Source organism: Schistocerca serialis, chromosome 1 (genome assembly GCF_023864345.2).
Source record: "Schistocerca serialis cubense isolate TAMUIC-IGC-003099 chromosome 1, iqSchSeri2.2, whole genome shotgun sequence".
Lineage (NCBI taxonomy): Eukaryota > Metazoa > Arthropoda > Insecta > Orthoptera > Acrididae > Schistocerca > Schistocerca serialis.
The window spans coordinates 738457234-738483701 of NC_064638.1; the positions used below are offsets into that span (position 1 = coordinate 738457234).

General features: G+C 42.6%; 1 protein-coding gene across 1 annotated transcript in view; it reads right to left on the minus strand.

Moving 5' to 3' along the window:
• The window catches only part of LOC126428416 (cilia- and flagella-associated protein 43), a 218090-nt gene extending 192136 nt beyond the window's left edge, over nt 1-25954 (minus strand). The window contains exons 1-6 of the mRNA XM_050090378.1: nt 25946-25954; nt 24757-24987; nt 24514-24668; nt 18357-18585; nt 17850-18059; nt 12067-12261 (exon numbers count right to left, since the gene is read on the minus strand). Of these exons, the coding sequence (XP_049946335.1) occupies nt 12067-12261; nt 17850-18059; nt 18357-18585; nt 24514-24668; nt 24757-24987; nt 25946-25954 (1029 nt within the window). The remainder of the gene's footprint in view (nt 1-12066; nt 12262-17849; nt 18060-18356; nt 18586-24513; nt 24669-24756; nt 24988-25945) is intronic.
• Between the last annotated feature and the right edge of the window lie 514 nt (nt 25955-26468).

Here is a 26468-nt window from a genome sequence, read left to right on the forward strand (position 1 = left end):
TTAGCGAGGATACATGCATCCACCCTCCATTGCATGGAATCCCTGATGCACTGATGCAACCCTGGAGAATGGCGTATTGTATCACAGCCGTCCACAATACGAGCACGAAGAGTCTCTACATTTGGTACCGGGGTTGCGTAGACAAGAGCTTTCAAATGCCCCCATAAATGAAAGTCAAGAGGGTTGAGGTCAGGAGAGCGTGGAGGCCATGGAATTGGTCCGCCTCTACCAATCCATCGGTCACCGAATCTGTTGTTAAGAAGCATACGAACACTTCAACTGAAATGTGCAGGAGCTCCATCATGCATGAACCACATGTTGTGTCGTACTTGTAAAGGCACATGTTCTAGCAGCACAGGTAGAGTATTCCATATGAAATCATGATAACATGCTCCATTGAGCATAGGTGGAAGAACATGGGGTCCAATCAAGACATCACCAGCAATGCCTGCCCAAATGTTCACAGAAAATCTTTGTTGATGATGTGATTGCACAATTGCATGCGGATTCTCGTCGGCCCACACATGTTGACTGTGAAAATTTACAATTTGATCACGTTGGAATGAAGCCTCATCCATAGAGAGAACATTTGCACTGAAATGAGGATTGACACATTGTTGGATGACCCATTCGCAGAAGTGTACCCGTGGAGGCCAATCAGCTGCTGATAGTGCCTGCACACGCTGTACATGGTACGGAAACAACTGGTTCTGCTGTAGCACTCCCCATACAGTGACATGGTCAACGTTACCTTGTACAGCAGCAACTTCTCTGACGCTGACATTAGGGTTATTGTCAACTGCACGAAGAATTGCCTCGTCCATTGCAGGTGTCCTCGTCGTTCTAGGTCTTCCCCAGCCGTGAGTCATAGGCTGGAATGTTCCATGCTCCCTAAGACACCGATAAATTGCTTCGAACATCTTCCTGTTGGGACACCTTTGTTCTGGAAATCTGTCTCAATACAAACGTACCGCACGACGGCTATTGCCCCGTGCTAATCCATACATCAAATGGGCATCTGCCAACTCCGCATTTGTAAACATTGCACTGACTGCAAAACCACGTTCATGATGAACACTAACCTGTTGATGCTACGTACTGATGTGCTTGATGCTAGTACTGTAGAGCAATGAGTTGCATGTCAACACAAGCACCAAAGTCAACATTACCTTCCTTCAATTGGGCCAACTGGCAGTGAATCAAGGAAGTACAGTACATACTGACAAAACTAAAATGAGCTCTAACATGGAAATTAAGCATTTCCGGACACATATCCACATAACATCTTTTCTTTATTTGTGTGTGAGGAATGTTTCCTGAAAGTTTGGCCGTACCTTTTTGTAACACCCTGTATAGCTCTCTCAAGAGTGAGAGTCATACTGTTGCATCATAAACACAATCAAGTCCAGATTCAAAAGCAGTGTCAACAACACCCAGCACTGAAAGCATGTTTATTATGAACACCAGTGTATGCATAGAAAAGAAGTGAACATCTGGATGAAGTGTGCTGCTGTTTGTACAAAATCTGATTATTCCACAATTTACAAACACTACAAACACAAGAAATTCTGAGTATCATCCAGTAATTAGAAATATTAAATAACAATTAGATGTTGGTTGTTGGGTTTGAACTGGTGATCCACAGTGTGCAAACCAGCAATGCTAACCACATCACCATACTGAATGCAGCACAGCTTGCAGCATTGCTCTCTCTCCTGCACAAACAGGGAATAGAAGTTTCAGACATTCTCACTGGAGCTAGCTACAGCACCCTGTATCTATAACTTGTCAATGGTCCTTTGTATGACAGTACTGGTGGATCCTCATGATATAGTCATGTTGTCACATACTCTTCATTATGATGAGGACTGAAAATAACCCCTCCTGATGAAGCTTTGCTGTTATCAAGCAGGCCTTCAGTTTTCCTTGAATGGGTAGCTCCCATTGTAGATCTGTGCCTCTGGACAGCTGTATGATTTCATACAGGAGACATGGGTAATATTTCCATAGTTTTTCCTTCTTGATCAGGTGTCATACTCTTTGACTTCATATGAGCCATCAGAAATGCAATGGAGGTACAATATGGCCCAAAGTAACACTCTAGTACAGTTCTGATTGTCTCCATTTCTGCAGAGGTATAAAAATCCTTACTCAGTATCCTGGGCTTTGGTTAGATGGAAAGTGACGCCTAGCTGGAACATTTTGTGTACTACAAGCCCACTCACATGATTTGTACTTGCACTCTTGAAGTTAACATCACCCACCCCAAACAATGAGTGTGCTTAAACCCTTGTACACAGGATGCATACAGTGTCAGATGCAGATAGTTTACCTAAGGAATTGGACATTTAAGGACAGTGTTCAGAGACAATGGATACTCAACCCAAGGAATTAACAGGAAATTCTCAGCTAAAATCAAGATCCGGGGGGCAGATAAAGACGAGAATGTGCCAGCAAAGTCCATAGCTTTCCTTTCTTTTGTTGGAAATATTTCCTTAAAATTAGCAAGAATCCTTAGGAATTATAGGGTGAAAGTAATTTTCTGCCCACCGTCTAAGATTTCAGACCTGCTGGGGTCAGTGAAGGATAATTTGTAATTGCAGGGGGTGGGAATTTACAAAATACCTTGCCAGTGGGGTGATTTAATGAACTGAGACAATGGCTACCAGCTGGATAAACCATGCAGTCCCATCATCTCTGAGATCTACTCCTGACAAAGATGCCAGAATACTCCAAAAACTGTGTGGAGCAGCAACGATGAAGACAGCTGACCTTGCAGTTCCAAAAGCGAGGGTGCTGCAACTAGGCAGTGTTGTTCTTCTGTCACCGTGATTCTGATACTTGCAATGGCAATACTGTCAGTGCACTATGTAAGGCTGAGTGGAGAACATCTTTGTCAATCTTTGATGGCTCACCTGAAGATAACTAGCAGGTCTCTAATTGAAAAATCTTTGAGTGAAATTTACAATAACTAGCTGCAATCCCAAAATCTTTTTGAACATTTGATTCAGCAGGAAAATTTTAAATTTCACATCAAATGCCTTTATGGGGAGGGGATGGCCTCACATGTAATAAGTTTTGACGCGCTACATGGTAAGAGAGCAAATGTTTTAAGCTCTTTACGTTTCTTAATAAGATGTTGGGACCATGGTATAGTACCAAAATTTGCCACAGTGACACATTTTATTAAGACGCCCACTGCATGGAAGACAATGTAAGAGTCCAGTCATGCTATTGTTAATGAGAGATTTGCTATACAAGACAAAGGTTGCATGCTACTTCAGAAGAACTGTTCCATCAACATCTGAAGATTGCAGCACATCTTTCTCCTGTACCACGGGACTGGGTTGATGCAATGACTTCAGCCCACGTTTTATTGGGTATATAAGGATTCACGTTCTTGGCAAATGTCAAAATTTAATCATTTGGGGCCATAACAGCCATCACCGCAGGGAATATCTGCATATTGTTCCATATATAACATCCTGGAAAAGAATTTGGATGATGCGCAACACAAGAAATCAATTTTTCACGTACACCAAGTGCAGTACCTCTGATAAGTTTCACTAGTGGTATTGAAGAAGCTGTGTGATGCCTTCCTAAAGATGCTGCAGGAGAAATGCTAAGTGAAACTTGGCATGGTCTCTTGCAAGCTCCCCCCTCAATGGAGTAATATAACCTCTGAAGAAAGGGCTGCACTACGACATACTGGTCCTGAAGGCTGATAAAAGTAAATCAACTGTTCTGTTACCCCATAGCCGTGTTTGGAGAAGGTGTATGGCCTACTTAGGGATACTATGTTTTGTGGCGGCGTTCGTAGCGACAAGCAATTCGCTGTAGAAACGGCTTACGAAGTCACCGCCACACTTTTAGTAGCGGGCCGACCGGTCCGCTGGAACAGTGAACAGAAAGAGGAAAACCCAAACACTCTGATTAAATAAAAGTCGGTACTTATCTTTATTAATGAAGATACAGCAACACAGTAGTGAACTCCGTGTCTACAGAAATCTGTCTAGTTCGATAGTTCGAGTCGGAGCGGCTAGGTCAGCGTCGGCTGACGACAAACAACAACTCTGCTGCGATGAACACACGACTGACTAGCAAGTACACAATTCGGTGGCGAGTATACAACTGAGCGGCGAATACAGAACTGTCCTAGTGCTCGCGACTCCAGCGCTTAAGAAACCAGAAGCCAGCGGTGGCGCGCGCAGACTTGCGGCGATTTCCTGTCTCGCTGGCGCTGCTTATGCGGACGGCGTCCGGATTTTGATGCTGCCAACCTTTTGGCAGCGGGCTCGGGTGGCATTACTGGCTAGGATATAACACTCCTCCCCCCCAAATCGCCGCACCGTCGTTGAATAATGACGTGGCGAGCGTCGACGGCGGGGGAGGGGTCTGGCCGCAGGCGTAGCAGAAGAGACCGGGGCTGAGACTGTTGTCGGTGGCAGTCCCCGGTTCGCACCCCAGCATTGGCTGCGCGGGGCCTCGGGAAACACCGACTGAAAACCGAGGTCAGGGTGCACGCCTGTGACCATGGGCGCAGCTTCTGGTACTGGACGCGACGAGGCGTCGGGACCCACGAATAGAGGCAGCGTCTCCTGACGCTGCGTCGACGGCTGCTGAGTGGGCGCCGGACAAGGCGCTGCGGGGTCAGACTCCTTGGGGGTGCCCAAGGAAAGCGGCTGCAGGACAGGCTGCACAGCCACCGCTTGGGAAGGCGGCCCGGCTGAGGGGTCGACGTCCATCAGCTCCGATGGCGGTGGCGACTGAAGAGGGACCGCAGGTGCCGGAGCAACCACCTGGGGCGCTCCTGGATGAAGCTGCGCGGGAGGCATCAACGGGACGGGCTGTCGGCGTGGTAGCGGCGACGGCTGCTGCTGCTGCCCTGGGGGCGGCAGCGAAGTCAGAAGGCGCGGCTGGACCCCGCTGCGGACCAAATCTGTGGACAAAGAACGAGCGGCAGAATCCGGGTGGCCAGTGCGGCGCAACTGGTTCTGATGCCTCCTGTGCACCCCAGTAGCACCTTGAACAGTATAAAAACCGCGACCCTGGACACTTATCACGGTACCACGTTCCCAACGGCGGCGACCGTGATAAACTCTGAAAAAAATGGCGTCGTTTCGCTGAAAACGCGTGCAATGCTCAGAAGCGGCGGGTCGATCCGGGGGGTGCAACAACTGTAGTAGGGTGCGATGACGACGGCCGTGGAGAAGCTCCGCAGGCGAAGGGCCGTCGCGTGGCGTGGTCTGGTACGACGACAGGAACGTGATGAGGGCCTGCTGACGAGAGTGCGTAGCACGAAGGCGGTTCATATGATCCTTGAATGTGCGTACAAAACGTTCCGCTGCACCATTCGATTGAGGGTGGAACGGCGGAGTAAGAACATGGCGAATGCCATTGGCAGAACAAAAACTTTCAAATTCAGCAGAGGTAAATTGTGGACCATTGTCAGACACTAAAACTTCTGGAAGACCCTCAATACAAAAAATTGAAGTCAACGCCTGTATAGTTTGTGCAGACGTTGTAGACTGCATGGGCACAACAAATGGAAAATTACTAAATGCATCTATCATGATGAGCCAACGAGAATGCCAATATGGACCAGCGAAATCAATATGTACTCACTGCCAGGGACCGGCAGGGCGTGCCCACTCAAAAGAGCGTTGAGGCGGAGCAGCTTGGTGTTCGGCACACGTTGAACAAACTGTAGACATCTGCGTAATCTGCTTATCAATGCCGATCCATGTACAATGACGGCGGGCAAGCTGCTTGGTGCGGACCACTCCCCAATGACCTTGATGCAACAAGTCGAGGACCTTGGATTGGAGCACTTGGGGAACCACTACACGAAGCTGGTCATTCTCGGTGCGTAACAGCAAAACTCCGTGCGAAACAGACAACAGATGACGTTGCGGATAATAGCGGCGAACCACAGGATCCGATATGTCCTTTGCCTTGGACGGCCAACCACGTTGAACAAAACATAATAGTAAACTCAGATGAGGATCCGTAGCTGTCTCACGTGCCACCTGACGATAATCAATCGGAAAATCCTGGAGGGATTGATGCTCATCGGCGTCAATCTGATGGCAAGAGTCGTCTGAGCAATCGAAGACATCATCCGCAGCAATCGGCAATCTAGAAAGCGCGTCAGCGTTTGCATGCTGAGCTGTAGGGCGATACAGTATCTCATACTCGTATTGTGATAACAAAAGAGCCCAACGTTGTAGTCTCTGAGCTGTCCGCTGAGGAACTGGTTTAGACGGATGAAACAGTGACGTCAGGGGCTTGAGATCTGTTACTAAATAGAATGGTCTACCAGAGAGGTAGTGATGGAATTTTGTGACACCGAACACAATAGCCAATGCTTCCTTGTCCAATTGGCTATAATTACACTGAGCTTTGTTTAGCAATTTAGATGGAACGCAATAGGACGTTTGGTGTTACCGACTCGGTGAGACAACACAGCACCGAGGCCGAAAGAAGAGGCATCACAAGCTAACACCAGAGGCTTGTTAGGGTTGTAATGGACCAGACAACGATCATTCAATAAAGCCTCTTTAAGCTGCTGAAAGGCTGACTGGCAATCAGCTGACCACACAAACGGAACATTCTTACGGCAGAGACGATGAAACGGTGCAGCAATCTGTGATGCATAAGGTATAAACCTAATATAATACGTCAATTTGCCAAGAACTGCTTGCAATTCATGCAGATTGCGAGGGGCGGGCAAATCACGAATAGCCGCTAAATGTGACTGGGAGGGATGAATGCCTTGAGCATTAATAACATGTCCCAGATACTCCAACTCCGTAAGGAAAAATGAACATTTATCGATGTTGCAACGTAGGCCTGCCTGAGACAACACTTTAAACAAACACTCCAAATTACGGAAATGTTCAGCAGGCGTCCGACCGGACACAACAATATCGTCTAAATAGTTGCAACACGATGGCACATTAGCCAGAAGCTGTGACAAAAAACGCTGAAAAACAGCTGGAGCTGACGCACAACCAAAAGGCAAACGCAGAAAATGGAACAACCTCAACGACGTGTTTATGACAAAATACTGTTGTGATTCTCGTCGAGGGGCAATTGCAAATATGCTTCACGGAGATCAATTTTGGAAAAGAAACTAGCTTCCCCTAACTTATCCATCAGCTCGTCCGGTCTAGGCAAAGGAAAAGAATCAATGACAGTCTGAGGATTAACTGTCGACTTAAAATCAGCACACAAACGTAACTTGCCAGACGGTTTCTTTATAATAACTAAGGGAGAAGCCCACTGGCTCGCTGAAACGGGTTGAATAACACCGTTGTTTTGCCAACAACGAAGTTCATCTTCTACAGGTGCCCGGAGGGCGTGAGGCACTGGACGAGCACGGCAAAATCGAGGCTGAGCATTATCTTTTAACATAATATGAGCGGCAAAGTTCGCAGCACAACCTAGTTCGTCTTTAAATATGTCACTGTATTGTTTACACAAATCGGTTATGCTGTCTTGAGGAACAACAGAATTAATTTGCAACACATTGTCTTGGATAGACAGGCCAAACAAGTCAAAACAGTCTAATCCGAAAATGTTTACACTGTCTGTAGCGCGGAGCACTGTGAATGAAACTGTTTTTGTATTGCCACGGAATGTGGCTGGCACGCTACATACACCTAACACAGGAATTTGTTCTCCACTATAAGTAGCCAAAGAATGTTTTGCCGCTGAAAGTTTAGGGCGGCCGATAGCCGCATACGTAGCACTATTTATGAGAGTCACAGACGCACCAGTGTCTAATTGAAAATTGAAGGTCTTATCCTGGATGCGTAGCTTCACAAATAGTTTATTACACTGTCTCTGGATCGGTGCAGTGGAGGCGGAAGACACAAAATCAGCGCGTTTAGCGCGTGTTCGTTGCTTACGACAACTCGTGGGTTGGGCGGGTGGAACAACAACTCCCGCTTCACTTGCAGTCTGTACATTACTTTTTACAGTGTTTGAATTACGCTTGGGTCGCATAGCAGGTTGCTGGGTGGGTGGCTTATTGCGAACAAGTTTATTACCCACACGAACCGTGGAAGAGTCTTTAAACGCGACCTTCTGGGCGGGCTGGCTTTGAAGAACATGAATATCCATGGGCTGGGCAGCACTAGAATTGTTCTTGCGTTTACGCAAACAAACAGTCTGGATGTGTCCTTTCCTTTGACAAAAGTGACAAACCGCGTTTCTTAACGGGCAACGTTCATGAGGATGAGTAAGAACACACTTAGGGCAAGACTTAACTCTATCATTTTGCACACGCGGCTGACGAATGTGTTTAACATGACGCGGCCGGCTAGTGTTTACAGTCTGACTCGGCCGGTGGGGCCACGGGCGTGACATAACTTGCTTAGCACAGGCAATTTGAGAAATACATGGCTGATCTAACTCACACTCAGCATAGTCAAAAGTATCTTGGGCTTCAATGATGTTCATCACAGTCTCTAATGACGGGTCAGGCAACTTTAAGATAGCAGCACGAATACGAGAATCTGCAATGTTTTGAGTAATAGCGTCTCGTAACATGACATCACTGTAGGAAGCTCCACACACACAATTAAATCGGCACTGACGGGTGAGGCCCCGTAAATCTGTTAACCACTGTTTATTAGATTGATGTGGCAGTTTCTTTAATCTGAAGAACTTGAATCTGGCTGCTGCCACATGAACTCGCGACTCGAAATACTCAGCAAGCTTGTTAACAACATTGTCATAGTCTAAAGCTTCTGGCTGGGATTCCGGGAACAACTTACAAAGGAGTCGATAGACTTCCACGCCTGCAGTGGAAATTAAATAAAGCTGCCGCTCAGTACCTGTGATTTTGTAGACTGTCATGTGCACCTGCAACTGTGCGAAATATTCTCGCCATTCTTCTCGTGATGCATCAAAAGCACGGAAAGGTGGTGCTGCCTGTGCTTGTTCCTTTTGTGTTGGAGGATTAGCCACTTGTTTGGCGATTGCTTCCACCAGACTTTGTATTTGCTGACTCTGTAACAAGATCAACTGTTGTAATTCGGCAGACATAGTGAACACAAATTAAACCAGCCCCCAAAATTTTATCGCTATAATTAGTATAACCAGAAACAAGTTGAACCAGCCCTGCACACGAGTTCGGAAGTCCTCGTCGCCAGTTTTGTGGCGGCGTTCGTAGCGACAAGCAATTCGCTGTAGAAACGGCTTACGAAGTCACCGCCACACTTTTAGTAGCGGGCCGACCGGTCCGCTGGAACAGTGAACAGAAAGAGGAAAACCCAAAAACTCTGATTAAATAAAAGTCGGTACTTATCTTTATTAACGAAGATACAGCAACACAGTAGTGAACTCCGTGTCTACAGAAATCTGTCTAGTTCGAGTCAGAGCGGCTAGGTCAGCGTCAGCTGACGACAAACAACAACTCTGCTGCGATGAACACACAACTGACTAGCAAGTACACAATTCGGTGGCGAGTATACAACTGAGCGGCGAATACAGAACTGTCCTAGCGCTCGCGACTCCAGCGCTTAAGAAACCAGAAGTCAGCGGTGGCGCGCGCAGACTTGCGGCGATTTCCTGTCTCGCTGGTGCTGCTTATGCGGACGGCGTCCGGACTTTGATGCTGCCAACCTTTTGGCAGCGGGCTCGGGTGGCATTACTGGCTAGGATATAACACTATGTACAGGAAGATTTATCATGACCCTACTGCATATGTGCAACGAAAGACATGTGGACTCATGAATTCTTCTTCATTTCCTCCGGAAACAGTCAAACGGTCAAGACCACATGGCAGCATACCACCATTCCTAAAGTGCAAAAACAAGGTCTTCCTTTACAGCTTACAGTGAGTAATATTAAAGTCACTATGTATGATTTAGCCAAACATCTTGATTTCATGCTGAGACCACTGGTTGGCAAACATTCAGATCATATACGAAACTCTGCTGATTTTATCCACAGACAGGGTTATACACCTAAGTTGTTCATATCTTTTAGTGAGTTTTGATGTAGAATTTCAATTTTCAATGGTACCTCTTGCTGATTTCCTAGCATTAATTGGTAAACAGTTTCAGTTGGACATCACTGGTTCGTTTAGACATACTCTCTCCTAAGGCTATTTTATGTTTAACCAGGAATATTTTGAACAGATTGACAGCGTTGCCATGGTTAGCCTCTTGTGTCCCCTGGTGGTAAATATTTTTAATGAAAGATTTTGAGGAAAAAGCACTTGAATCAGCAGTTCTTAAAGAAAGTGTTTTTTGGAGGTACGTGGATGATACTTTTGTAGTGTGGTCCCATGGAGGAGAGAACTCCATTCATGAGAACATTGAATTTACTATGGAATTAGAGAAAAGTGATTGTTTCCCATTCCTGGATGTTTTGGTTAGAGAGAAGAGTGATGGTTCTCTTGGAGTTGCTGTTTACCATAAGCCCACTCACACTGATTTGTACTTGCACTCTTCAAGTTGCCATCACCCATTCCAAGCCATGAGTGTGCTAAAAACCTTGTACACAGTATGTATACAATGTCAGATGCAGATAGTTTACTAAAGAGCTTGCACATTCAAGGACAGTGTTCAGAGATAATGGATACTCAAACCAGGAAAATAGAACTGGGGGGGGGGGGGGGGGCAGATAAAGAGGAGAACGTGCCAGCAAAATCCCTAGCTTTCCTTTCCTTTGTTGGAAATATTTTGTTAAAAATAGCAAGAATCCTTAGGAATTTTTGGGTGAAAATAATTTTCTGCCCACCATCTAAGATTTCAGACCTGCTGGGGTCAATGAAGGATAATTTGTTACTACAGAGGGTGGGAATTTACAAAACACTTTGCCAGCGGGGTATGGCCTATATAGGACAAATAACATGCACAGTGGAAGAATGTTGTACAGAACATACATGTTGCACTCACCTTATGCAACCCAGCAAGTCTGCAGTTGCAGAACATTGTATCTCCAATGGACATTCAATGGAGTATGCCGAAACATTCATTTTGGCCACAGCAAAATGTTTTTGGGAGTCCAAATAAAAAAATCCATTAAATTATGCGGTGCTGCAAATTTAATGAACTGTGACAGTGGCTATCAGCTGAATAAGCCATGGAATCCTGTTATCTCTGAGATATATTCCTGATGAAGATGCCAGAATACTCCATAAATTGTGGGGAGCAGCAACAGTGAAGACAGCTGAACTTGCAGTACCACCAGCAAGGGTGCTGCTGCTGAGTGGTGTGGTCCTTCTGTCACCATGACATTGAAGCTTGCATGGCAATACTATCAGGGTGCTATATAAGATGGTGTTGAGAACATCTTCATCAGTCCTCAATGCCTCATCTGAAAATGACTGACAGGTGTCCAGTTGAAGTATCATGGAGTGAAGTTCATGACGGCTGGCTGTAATCCCAAAATCTTTTCTAACATTTAATTCACAAGGAAAATTTTAATTTTCACATGTTGATTAATGTTACAACTATAAATGTACTGATATACATATCCTGCAATCTGAGTCATTCCACATCATTTTGATAAAAGAGTCATTGAAATAACATATAGCTCATGTAATGAACATCTTTTATTATGTTGCTGGTCTTTTCTTTTCTCTTCTCTTGGAATCTAGCAAAAAGTCTGACACAACTGTAATTCATCATCTTGGTTATTCCTGATATATCTGTTTGTATTCTCATCTAGTCTAGTAATTCTCATAATGCACCTAGGAATAGCTCACTGTTCACTCCTCAGTTTTTGAATGGTTTTCATAATGAGACTCCACATCTTAGTATCATAGTTAAAAACTGGTAATGCACACTAACTAAACTGATTTTCTGTAGTATACATACTACACTATGGTATGAAAATCATCCAAGACGTAGATGTCTCACACATATTTTTTAAATTTGTTCGAAAAATACTGATCATTATCAATTCAACGGAATAGATACATGGAACACAACTCTGTTACCATCTGTCTTCAAACAATTTTTAGACTTAGACTTTCTTATGAGTTGTAGGCAATGGTTAAAGTAGGTGTGCAAATAATATAAATCATCACAATAATTGACTTGTTACCATACATGCTGGCTTTGGAATGTCACGTTTAATTATGTGCTCCCATAGTAGTTCAAGCACACCATCCATCATATCCACCAAAGCCCTCTCACGAAAGTCATCTGCCAATTCAGCTAAACGGCGTGCTTCTTCTTCAGCAGCAAGTTTGTCCAGTATCTCTTGCTCACTAGGTGAAATATATGGTTTTGCTTTCACCTGTAAATAAATACTTCTTTTTATCATGGATGTTACAGAAAAACTCACAGTACATTAGAAGTTTCTACTTGTTTATCTGCTATAATTTTACACAAATTTTTTAAATACAATTTTATGTTAATGACAATAATTGCATCAGGACTGTAAAGAAACATGTATTCTTTCTGTTATAGAGGTAAGTGTCTGTTATGTACAATACAGCTGAGATAGCCCATACTTCAGACAATGCCATATTTCATTTGTTGGGCCATAGACATGATGTTGGTGTTCAACAGCATACAGCAATAATGACTTTTCAGACAATTTAGGAGATAGAGAAAAAAATTCTTTTAGCTGCTTACAACAACATGATAGTAGTCATTGGTAAAAAACAAGAACTTATTGTTCAGAAGCAATTTGTAGCAAACTCAAATTTTAGTGATGAATGCCCTAAGAATCCTAAAATCAGTGTGTATGAGGTAGTGCCTTGTGCTAACATACTGTTGCTATGTTCAGTCATTTCTTTGCTGTGGGATTCTGCGCTGGGGTCAAATATACCAAACACTAAAGCAATTTTGTACCCACAGAGAAAGAATGCAAGGAAATATTTTAAAAATTGGGTATCCTCACTGTGCCAATTGAGTTCATTTATCAATCTGTTGCACACATCAGTAAAAACATTAAAAGATGTGCCTTTAATAGCTCTATACAAAATCATGATACAGGAGCTAGTTTGGACGCATATTTGCCAAGGGAAATCAAACAAAAAGCTCTGAACAGCATTTCCTATCATGGATTGAAATTTTACAATAATTTGCTAAAGGAAATAAAAAGAGGTAACTGAAATACATCTATTTAAAATGGGAGCCAAAGCATACCTCATAAAAATTGAATGTTACACAACTGTGATACAGATTTCACATTAGGGGTTCATAATTTAAAATATTTTTAGGTACGACATCTCACTCATCATGAGGAGAAGCTGGATTAGTTTTTCTGACAGGCAGTAGGGAAGACATGGAGAGAGAGCCATGGCCCCCAGTCGTGGCAAATGTATGAGTTTGTTTGCGGGGAAAAGAGTAAAAGAACAGTGCATAATTATTTTTATGTTGTTCAAGCTGTACAAAAGTAAGAGAAGTGAAGTTATTTGGAGAGACTGATCTCAGATATCCCCTTGCACTGTTTACTGAACCTGATAAATCCAAGCTGTCAGTAACAGAAGCAAGGTACTTGTTACCTACATGCACTTGTTACCTATGTCTCACATGTTTTTAGAGCTATTTGTTCATCTTCTGTTCTGACCCCACCTGTCTCTGTCTTCACTACATCACATTTTTATTTTGTGCCTGATGTAATTATCTTTTTTTCATAATAAAGCTGCTTAGATTTCTGGATTACCTGCTTCAATATTTTGCAGCATTTTTTGTAATGCATTACAACGCTGCCATCAAAACTGTTCCTAGATAATACACACAGTTTCCATTTTCTCCCACATGATACCTTTAATCCTACCTTTAATCCTTGTGTAATCCATGGTTTATTTCTAGACTTCCATTTAATTTTAGTTACCTTTAGGGGAAAACAACTTTCAAATGAGGAAGTAGCATTATTAATGAATGCTTCTGAAGCAGGAACATGCAGGTATTGCCACTTACATGACAGTCGTGCAGCAAGCCAACTTTACTGTTGCACCCATGCACTTTGTTCAGGATGTAGGCTATGGTGATGATGTGGTAATGGGACTTGATAAGTACACTTGCCAAAAATGTATTTATTCTGCTAAATGACTAAGTGAACCTGTGAAAAAAATGAGATCAGATTGCAATGTCCATTAACCAGCAATCATGATAACTGTGTTTGCATAACAGTTCCTAAAATATCGATCCCGGAGAGTGTACACTCCTTGGTGACGAGTGCACTGTCTGTTTGCATGAGCATAGGAGAACAATGGATGCATGTCTTGAATTAAATGTAACTTTTTCCTCACGATTGCAGATGCACCATGTGTTTTATGACTCCAACATAGTGAAGGCAGAAACAAATGAAGAGCAGCAAACAAACTTCCATTAAGTGTCTGTGGTGAGCTTTCACCAAGCTCAACCCACATGGTCCACAGATTGAAATTATAGACCCTCGAAAAATGCATCTGTACTGTACAGTGGCACAGTTTCCAGTGCTTTGATTTTCCTGCTGACCTGCATCCATGCGTGCCACATGGTGCCACAATTTTGCCTATCAGCAGGTATGCAAGCTGATGAATATCTGACACAGCTAACTACAGCCAGTCATTAGTGCTCTGGTCCACTCGTGCATGTTTGCAGCATGGCTGCCACACTTTGGCAGTATAGTAAACCTCTATCCATTTCATGTCTTTGAGCAACATCTGAAATTTCTGAATGTTTGACTTATTTATTACCCTCCTGTAATCAGATTTAATAGATTTTATATCCTGGCAGTTTTTAACATTTAACATAAGATGGTGCATTACATGATCAGATAGCCCATTTACTATTGGTTTTGTGATATGACTTTTCTCCCAAGATTTGTAGACAAAGATATTATCAACAGCAGTCTCAGAGCATTTTAATACCCTAGTTGCAAAGTTCACAGTAGGGATTAAACTGAATGACAGTGTTACTGATAGCAGTAGTTGTTCACTGACAGAGCTTTTCAATAAATCCACATCAAAACCACTAGCAACACCATTTCCTTGTTTTTTACTGCGAGACTGGAGGCCTAGGGGGGGGGGGGGGGGGATAATAACAAAATGTGCCATATCCCTGCAGGCTGTTATCAGGGCATTATTTATGTTTTTCCTTATAGTTAGTATTTTAACAATTTTGTGCTCTTTAACAACACTTGTCTCATGAAATTTTAGTATGGGGACAAAAGACCTTGCTGTAGGACACCCACATTAACATGTCATCATCCCCATCTTCATCAATGTCTTGAAACAGACACAAATTATCCTGTGAAATCATACTTACAATGCATTAAGAATCAGTATTATGTGAATAATCTTGCTTCTCATTTATTGCTCCCATACGGACCACGGAGACAAAAACAGAGTAATGGCACCAGGTGCAAAAGCATTTACTTAGTCACTGATCCTGGGCTCATTATGGTTGGAATGGGAAGAAATCATAACATGTGATAATGCTTTAAGTAACCTCTGCCATGTACTTCACAGTGGTTGGAGAGTATGTATGTATATGTAGATATTTCCTAGTGTTTTATAAGCAGTTCTGATTTATTTTTAATTTGTCATTTGCATGGGGTGTACTCTGTCCCACATGGTCATTTACTTCTTTGACATGTATTGTGTTTTTGAAAGTAAAATACTTAATGACAATGGTTCAGCTGACTCCATAGCACAGCTAATTCAACCATTTGCAGGGGGTTAAGTAGACCACTTACAACTATCTTACAGTTTGTCCTCTGCTACTATTAATATTTAGATGAGGCCTTTAATAATTCTTTAATACATTTATTACTGAGTGCTCAGCACAATGATGTGTTGAAAGAAAACATTAAAAACCGGCTCACTTATGCTAATGTTATCCTACCGTCATCGTCGGCTGATACTCGTATCCGAGTTTTCATTTCTCTCCTGAGATTTCCTTTGTCATGGTTCAGGCGTGGAAGTGTCGTTGATGGCTTAGCAATCCAATCCTAGCATGGAACAGGCGGCCACAGACATTACAGCTGATGGAAGGTGGAGGACGTGGCTGAGCCTGGAGGAGTTTACGTCTCCGGCATTTGTCATCCTCCATTCTTCGACGTTCCAGCTCAAAGTTTTGAAGAGCATTTGAGGTAACTGAGCGCCAGCGACTTCGGTCCTCTGCTATTGTAGACCAGTTACTCGGATCGATGTTCAAGTTTTTCAGATTTTTCTTGTACTGATCCTTATAACGTTTGAGAGGGGGCACCTCGTGACCTTTTACCTGTGCTCACTTCGCTGTACAGCATTTGGCGTGGAAGTCTGTCATTTTTCATCCGCTGGACATGTACGACCCATCTGAGTTGATGCACAATGATAAGAGCTTCCATGTTATACATTTTTGCTTTCTCAAGAACAGCCGTGTTGGATATGAAGTCATCCCATTTCAGGTTCATGATATATCTTAGCTTCTGTTGGTTGAAGCGTTCTAGTTTCTTCAGTTCACAGCGATATAACGTCCAGGTTTTGCAACCACATAGCAGGGTGGAAATGACTACAGCTTTGTACACCATCAGTTTGGTGTACAGTGTTAGGTCTTTATTCAGGAAGACACGCTTTGTAAGACGTCCAAATGCTACATGGGCAGCACGTAATCTATTCTCCACATCTTTTCCAGATGAGCAGTTAGATGACAGTATGCTTCCCAGGTAGAGGAAATGGTCCACTTGTTCCAAGGGTGTATCATAAATGGATATGCTGAATTCAGGAACGGAGGAGCCAGGAGTTGGCTGCGCCATCACCTTTGTCTTTGGAATATTGATGGAGAGACCAAATCGTTCGTACGCCCTGCTGAAGGAATCAACTGACAGCTGCAACTCTGCAGGTGAATGAGCTGGAGAAGCATTGTCATCAGCATACTGCAGCTCTGTCACACGAGTGGTACTGGTGAACTTTTATGAATGGAGTCTGGACTGGTTGAATAATCCTCCATCAAACCTGTACTTTAGTTCTATTCCTGCATTGTTTACAGTTGTCTCGTAAAGCATAGCTGCCAGATACAATGCAGATAATGTTGGTGCAAGAACGCATCCTTGTTTAAGCTCACTTGTTATTGGGAATTCACCAGTCGTTTCATTCTGGCAGAGGACCTGTCCAGTCACATCATCGTGGAGAGCTTCAATCAGGTCAACAAAATGTTCAGGGCAGCCAAACCATTTTAAGACCATCCACATGGCTTCTCTGGGAACTGTATCAAAGGCCTTTTCTAGATCATAGAAAACAAATAGTAAAGGCTTTTGCTGTTCTCTGCACTTCTCCTGTAGTTGTCGTGCACAGAAAATCATGTCAATTGTCCCTCTTGAAGGTCGAAACCCGTATTGAGACTCAGGTAGTATAGTCTCTGAAAGTGTCTGGAGGCGATTTAAAAGGATTCTTGCAAAAATTTTGCCAGTGACAGAGAGTAGAGATATTCCCCGGTAGTTACCACAGACGCTGCTGTTGCCCTTCTTGAAGATGGTGACAGTTGTGGAGTTCTTCAAGTCAGCTGGTACCTTGCGGGTTTCCCACATTAATAGAAGGAGTGAGAAGAGTCTAGTTATTAGAGGCAAGCCGCCACCCTCAATAAGCTCCATCGGGATGGAGGGTGCTGTGGGACCATATGGTGCTACCATATCAGAGAGTTTTACATTATACACTCTGCTGCATTCTGGTAGTAGTATTAATTCTCTACAGCACATAAAAACACATTTTCCTTTTTTATCCCTATAAACATGTTGATGAAGATAAAAATAAGAGTCTCACAATATAAATATACAAAAGTGATTCGTACAAAACTGATGAAATTGTTTTTCACAAGAATAAATATTTCCCTTCTATTATTCATCTATTCTACTTACTAATATGCAACAGTATATCAAAACAATATGTGAAATTATGTAGTTAATGTTACCTCATTGTCTTCTACAGTGATAATTGTTTCAGGTTTCTCTTTAGGTGTCCATGCAGGATCAATTATTATCTTTTCTTTATTATTCAACTCAGACAAAATGTACCGGAGACGTTTGTTTCTTTCCCAAACCACATTCATTTCTTTTTCTTTTAAAGAAACCATTGCATTAAATTTTTTATTGAAATAATGTCTTAAATCAATTTTCACTTTCTGAAAAATAAATAAAATGCAGGGAAAAATTTTTCACAGGTTACAGTACATGAATGATAAACATATTTGTCAAACTTAAGAATGTTACAGAAACTGGTGGGATTATCAAAAATTGATTTTGGTCTGTTCTGCAATAGAAAACATGCACCTCTCTCTCTCTCTCTCTCTCTCTCTCTCTCTCTCTCTCTGTGTCTCTCTCTCTCTCTCACACACACACTCTAACTTAGCTTTAGTCTCTTTTGCATTACTGCTACAGTATTATCAATAAAAATAATAGAATAATTCTGAATGATTTACCTGGAGAAATACAGTTTCTTCTTGCATCTGGAGGTATGAAGAAGTTTCAAACTGTGATCCAAGATAAGGTGAGAGTTCAACATATTTGTGGCTGGAGGAGCCACTGAAAACATGAGGTTCTTCAACAATTTCTGGCTCCTCTTTTTCGTCCTCTGCCTCCAACATAGCTTCCCGAATTTTTTCACTGGCAGTTTGGTCAGTTATCACCTTTGTACCTAATTTGTGTTTGCTGTAATTTTTAGGAAGATATACAAGACTTCAGTACTGTTGGAAAAGTGGGTCATAAATAAAAAATTCTTGGGGGATATAATAACAGTCACTGCATCTGTAGGAAGTAGACAATCCAATGAAATTTTATTACCACATTAAATTACAATTTTCCAAACAGACTACTTGTTAGCTATTTCCTCATGTATAAAAGAGAACTAAATAAAATTATGTGTGCTTAACATTGCACATTGAACTCTCTTATGACAAACTCTGTGAATAAAGGTGTTTGTACTTTTAAGTCGTCAGAATTAAATTGTTAGCACCAATCGATTTCTTTCATTTTCATAAATGTTCGTACACTTCAGTAATGCAGCATTTTGTTTTTGTTTAAAGTGTGAGCTGTGACTTATTTCTGTATAAACTTGTGTACAATAAACATGTACAGTAAAGTTGTTTTGTAATTACATTTTGTGTCCATAATTCACTGAAATTCACCTCTTACCCATCAGGTCATGGACCCAGGTTATGTAATTGGCAAGGTGACATTTTGTAGACAAGATAAGACCAAAAATTCACAAGTTGAATAGTGCAGAAGTAATTAATTCATTTAACCAAGGAATATGATGGAATGATAAACTTGATGCTACAGACCACTTGAGCACCACAACTGCTGCATACACCTACCTCCGCCACACCAAAGCAGCTCATGAAAACCTCTGCAACCACTGCTCCGAGCACACAGCACAACTACACATCACACAGCAACAGCTGTCATCGGACCAGCAACAATGAGAGCCACCCACTCAAAATGCTGCAAGGCCTTCAGAACCACAGGTCAGTCCAGTGCCTCAACTTCTGGTGATGATGCTGCCATGAGCGGGCTGCACGAGATCAGTGACATTGCTCTTGCGAGCAGGTCGAGTGTAAACAGTGATATCGCCTCCATGAGTGGATCGTGTGCCATGAAGTGCAGTAGCACTAGTGATTGTATTGTACACAGTATTAATACAAGCCCCGGGTCCACCTGTCCAACGCCGGCCCCACCTTCTCGCTCCTCACAAAGTAAAGGCGGCCAAGGCCACAATCGAGGAACTGTTATGCAAGGGCACCATTGGGCCATCAGACAGTGTGTTGGCCTCACCAATTACTATGAGAATGAAAAAAGATAAAACGTGGCACCAGTGTGGGGACTACTGGGGACTATAGACATTTGAATGCATGTGCCATCATTGATAGTTACCCCATGTGTAATGTTCAGGATTTCTCCTAGGACCTGGCTGGTGTCACAATCTTTAGTATGACTGACTGCAAAAGAGCTTTTTCATAGATCCCAATGGCCACATCACAAATAGGGAAATAATTACACGGTTTCACCTACTCGATTTCCTCTTTGTGCACTATGCAGCTCAGGCTTTGAAGTGGTTCATTGACAGTTTGTTTTTTACCATGTCCTTTTGCTATTGTTGTTTGGGTGATATAATTACCTTCTCACAAACAGCTCAAGATCATGAGAAACACCTCCAAGCAGTATTTGACAACCTGCGGAGCATAGTGTTGTGGTCAATGAGGACAAATGCCAACTATGGCAAAAATATGTTACATTTGTAGGCCAGCTCCTCGACACTTTGGGCATCCTTCCCGCCCCGGAAAAGATAGACCAAATCCGTAACCTATCCGTAACCTACCCAATGGACTATCAAGAGTTGCATCATTTTTAGGGGTATTTAATTTTTACTGAAAACACCTCCCCCATGCTGCAGAAATACTTCTTCCGCTCACAGAGTCACTCCACAGCAAGAACAAATTATGCAAACATAAGTTCACTTGGTCTTCTGATATGCAAGCAGCTTTCGAAAACATCAAAACCAAAGCTCAGTCAGACCACCACCCTGGCACTCCTATCACCAGATGCCCATATGGTAGTAATGGCCAATGCCAGTGAACAGGTGACTGGGATGGTGTTACAACAGGAAGTCTCCAGTGCAACCCGACTCCTATGATTTTTGTCACAGAAACTTACTGACTCCCAGGAAATGTGGTCAACCTTCGACCACGAGCATTTGGCGATATATGAGGTGGTTCGTTACTTCTGAAGACATTGAGGGCTGACTGATTACTGTCTACACAGACCACTGCCCTCTTGGTGACGCTATTAAAACCCACCAGTCAATATCTCCCCTCAACAATTCCATCACCTGGACTTGATTTCACAATATACTTTGGATGTCTGTGATATATATGGGGAGCAGAAAACATGGTGGCTTACTACCTCTCATGACTTGCCTCCACATCAGCACACTTTGACTTTGACCAACTAGTGGAGGCAAAAGCAACTGACACTGACCTTCAGAACCTGCTATCTGGACACAATGGGCCTCCAGTTCAAGGCACAACCAAACTAGTTTGGTGCAACGTATCCCATGGCAGGCAATGGCCAGTTGTCCCACAGAACTTCAGATAGACAGTTTTTGACCTCCTCCACAACTTGTCTCACCCCAGAGTACACCCAACACTGGAACTCATAATGGAACATTTTGTTTGGACTAATATTAAACGAGTCTGTACTGTGTGGATGACAGCCTGCATCCAATGCCAACGTCCCAAGACAGGATATCATGCCCAACTGCCCTTCGGGAAACTCCCCATCTTGAAGGACCATTTCCAACATGTCTACATAGACATGGCAGGGCTACATACAGATTCAAACAGATTCAATTACATCATGTCAGCCATAGACAGGACAACTCAATGGGTGGAGGCCACCCCTCTGACTGATATCTTGGCTGACACCATCACCGAAGCTTACATCACACTATGGATTGCACGCTTTGGCTGCCCAGAGTCCCTGACAACTGACCAAGGCCAGCAGTTCAAGTCGGCCCTGTTCTCTGAGCTCTGCTACCTCTGTGGATGCCTACCATCCTCAATCCAACGGACTTTTGTAACGGTGGCACTGCTCCCTCAAGACAGCACTTGTATGCCACGACCAGGAGTGGATAGAGGCCCTTTCCTAGGTGCTGCTGGGCGTATGAGCTGCCCACAGAGAAGATCTGGTTGCCTTGCTAGCAGAGGTGCTCCATGGGGAACCGATCACACTCCCATCAGAGTTCATATCACAAACCATTGACCCCGTGGAAGTCAACCTGCCGGATCAAGTAAAATGTGTCAGGGACCACATCCACCAAGTCCACATCCCACCACCATCCCACCATGCCAACCCAACCATCTTTGTGCGCAAGGACCTCTAAGCATGTACACACGTTATGCTCAGGAATGATGTCATCAAACCCACCCTTCAACCTGCCAACAGTGGTTCGCCTAAAACCGGTGTGGACTTTAGTGGACACACCCAGATTCCTCCACCAGCCTCAGCTCCAGGCCCCTGAAGCCAATTTACAATCGTCATAGACCTGCAAGATCAACTCCCAGAAGAGATTTCCGTAACTCTGCAGGATTCACTGCTCATGGTTATAGCCAAATCTGACAATAGACAGTTCACCTACAGCACAATCTTGAGGTCATTAGAGCACTCCATGCTCCTTCTGCCTACAATCGACACAGCGGGTCTGAAATACACTCTTTCTTCAGAGGGCTACCAGTTTGTGTCAGCCCCAGAGCACTTCATGATGATGACTGATACCCCGGACTCTGCTGCCAGTGGACTGACGGCCTCACTGGACAATGCACCACCATCCAACAACAGCTTTACGGACACCACCACTGCCCCATTGGCACTGCCACTGATGTCACAGACCAGCCACCCGTTACGGCTACCCAGGCACCTGGAAGACTACACTCTGTGGGGATGTAGAATCACTCACTCTATCCCCAAATAATATCACTGCCCTACAGCAGCAAGAACAACTGTATCTTTGCCAGATCAGTTCTCTGTTGTATGCATTCTATGTTATATCCATTGTGTATATGCTGTGAGAATAAAAGTATTCATAGTAAGTGATGGGAGTGTGAGTGATCATTTATCATTTAATTACCATGCCCACTCCCCACTACCTATGAAGTAATAAATACTCCACTCTACCCAGACATAAAATTGTGTTTTACCAATGAAGCTTATCTGGCTCTCCTGTGGTCAGTACTTGAGTATCATTTATCTGTAAAACTCAGCAAAGAAGGTCTATATGAGAGCATCTGTGTAGTAGGCAATATGTTTCACTTAAAGTTTCAAGAATTCAAAACCAGAACAGATGTTGGCATGAGTGACATAAAAGTAGATATCTTAGGTGTTGCGAAACAATTCAAATCACTTAAGAAAGGCAAGTCTTCCAGTCCAGATGGTATACCAATCAGGTTCCTCTCAGAGTATGCTGACACAATAGCACCTTTCTTAGCAATCATATACAACCGCTCACTTGACAAAAGGTCTGTTCCTAAAGAATGGAAAGTAGCACAGGTCACACCAATATTCAAGAAAGGAAATAGGAGTAACCCATTGAATTACAGAGCCATATCACTGACCTCAATTTGCAGTAAGATTTTGGAGCACATACTGCACTCAAACACTATGAATCATCTTGAAGAAAATGACTTATTGATACATAACCAGCACAGATTCAGAAAATATCATTCTTGTGCAACACACCTAGCTCTTTATTCCCACAAAGTAATGAGTGCTGTTGACAAGGTATCTGTGATCGATTCCATATTCCTAGATTTCCAGAAGGCTTTTGATACCATTCCTCACAAGTGACTATTAATCAAATTGCATGCACATGGAGTATCGTCTCAGTTGTGTGACTAGATTCATGATTTCCTCTCAGAGAGGTTACAGTACATAGTGATAGATGGTAAATCATTGAGTAGAACAGAAGTGATATCTGGCGTTCTGCAAGGTAGTGTCATAGGCCCTTTGCTGTTCCTGATTTACATAAATGATCTAGGTGATAATCTGAGCAGCCTCCTTAGATTGTCTGCAGATGATGCTGAAATTTACCATCTAGGAAAATCATCAGGTGAACTAAATGATCTACAGAGAATTTCTGTATGGTGCAAAAAGTGACAAAAAGCACTAAACACGGAAAAGTGTGACACCATTCACTTGGATACTAAAAGAAATCCGATAAATTTTGGGTATACAATAATTCGCACATATCTAAGGGCTGTCAATTCGACTAAATGCCTAGGAATTACAATTACGAGCAACTTAAATTGGAAAGACCACATAGATAATATTGTGGGGAAGGCGAAACAAAGACTGCACTTTGTTGGCAGAACACTTAGAAGATGCAACAAACCCACTAAAGAGACAGCCTACATTACATTTGTCTGTCCTCTGCTTGAATATTTCTGCGTGATATGAAATCCTTATTAGGTAGAATTGATGGAGGACATCGAAAAAGTGCAAAGAAGGGCAGCTCATTTTGTGTTATTGCATGATATGGGTGAGAGTGTCATTGATATGATACGCTAGATGGGATGGCAGTAACTGAAACAAAATCGGTTTTCTTTGCAGCGAGATCTATTTATGAAATTTCAATCACCAACTTTCTCTTCCAAATGCTTTAATATTTTGTTGATACCCACCTACATAGGGAGAAATGATCATCACAATAAAATAAGAGAAATCAGAGCTCGAATGGAAAGATTTAGGTGTACCTTTTTCCCATGTGCCATTCATGAGTGGAATGGTAGAGAAGTAGTATAAACCCTCTGCCAGGCACATGAGTGTGAATTTCAGAGTAGCGATGTAGCTATAGAAGCAATCTTCACAGAATGTTCTAAAATTGTACTAATGTACTTATCATTAATATGAAAAAAAAAAAGACAGCTCAGGTTGTGTGTAAAGTGTATATGCAATAGCTTCTCTCACAAAAAGTCTGTGAATGGAATCAAAAGAAATAAGCGACTGTGATATGTCTTATTCTGTGCAGTCATATACCATGCAACAGGTTGTAGAATATAAACATATATTAAACATTTCATGACATACCTATCACTTTTCGGAATCCATGGCTCCAAACACTCCCCTTTTGCAATATGAGATACAACTGCCTTATGATCCAAAAGCTTTCTCAGTTGTTGTTCATATCTTTTATTAGCAGGCAGCAGAGCATAATTCTCCACTTCAAACTCACCCAAAAATGCCTACATAAATAGTATATAACATTACTGAATAACTTTCATCAATATCAGGCTTTCAAAATAAGCTTTTAAAAAAGTAATACCTGCATACCTTGATATGTTTACGCTTGATCTCTAATTTATCCCACGTTTCTCTTTTTATAAGCTGGCACAAATTGTCTTGGGCCTTACAGAGAGACTCCAAGTGTTGTTTTGTTCTGATAAGTTCATGTTTTGCTTCCTCTGTTCTTTGTTTTCTTAAATTTAGATCAAGATCGAAACATCTGATGGGTAGCTGTTCTTCTGGTGGGTTAGCGTAATTTTTTTGTAGCAGTGAAACCACCTATGAAAGAGCAAAGTCATAGAATTCTGTAAACATTTTTAACTCATGCAGATAGACTATATATAGCCAAGTCAATAATGATGCACTGTTTTGTTTCAGTGTGTGTCAACAGCTAACCATAAGGAATTATTAATACTGAGACAATGCACATACTGAGAATCATTTGTTGCTGCTTTTCTGTGAAATAGATCTTGAGTAGGCCCATCCACGTTTCTTTCAACTGTGTAGAATGATATAGGATCAATTTAATTAAGATTAGAACAATGCGAGAGAAGGAAAGTTGCTACTCACCATATAGTGGAGATGTTGAGCCGCGATAAGCAAAATAAAGAGATTCACACAATCATAGCTTTCGGCCATTAAGGCCTTTGTCAGCAGTAGACACACATACACACATGCACACACACACTCACACAAGCGCAGCTTGCACACACATCTGCAGTCTCAGCAGCACCAGTGCATGATGGGAGTGGCGGCTGGGTGGGGGTAAGGAGGAGGCTGGGGCAGGGAAGGGGAGTGGTGGACAGTGAAGTGTTGCAGTTTAGACAGAGGGTAGGAGAGAAGGTGCAGAGGGGGGAGGGGGTAAGGAGTGGAAAGGAGAGAAATAAAAATAAAAATAAAAACAAAAGAAATTAAAAGACTGGGTGTGGCGGTGAAATTACGGCTGTGCAGTGCTGGAATGGAAGCAGGGAGGGGGCTAGATGGGTGAGGACAGTGACTATGAAGGTTCTGAGGCATCAATGGATCACCAATTTAGTATTGGAGGGAAGTGTGGAGATTAAAAATCATAGTGAGGGGCTAAGAGATAAATACACTATGCAGATTCAGAAGGATTAGTTACTCGGAGATGAAAAAGCTTGTACAGGATAGAGCAGCATGGAGAGCTGTATCAAACCAGTCTCTGGACTGAAGACCACAACAACAACATCTGGTTTTGGGGATGGGTGAACTGTTTTACCAGTTCCATGGCACTCCAACAAACATTACACATACAGAAAAAGCATCCTAAAATCATTAAAGCAGACAATCAAGGAAACCACAGAAACATAATTTCTGTATCCTATGCAAAATGTGAATATATCAATTTGCTTCTTCTGCCATCTCACATAAACACTGATTTGGGAGGTCTTCCCTTTCTTCAAAAAATTCTGTATTATGGCAGGTTGTGATCCTGTGAGAAGCACAAAAAGATAAATCATTATCTATAGTGTTGCTGGACTGGTTGCATATAATTCCTCTTCACCTATACCAATCAAATTTATCAGTGGTTTTAGGGCCTACAGTGTCAAATCACTGAACAGAGACATATTCGAATGTGAAGACTATCTGCCTGATACTTTCACTGATCTGCCATTGCCAGCTAAATCTTACCAAACAACTGATTTGCCACCCTCATACAATAAACAATAATCTACCTTTGAACTGGACTTTAAGCAAAATGAAAAGATAAGTAAACAAAATTTTTTGTACTACAGTTTCAC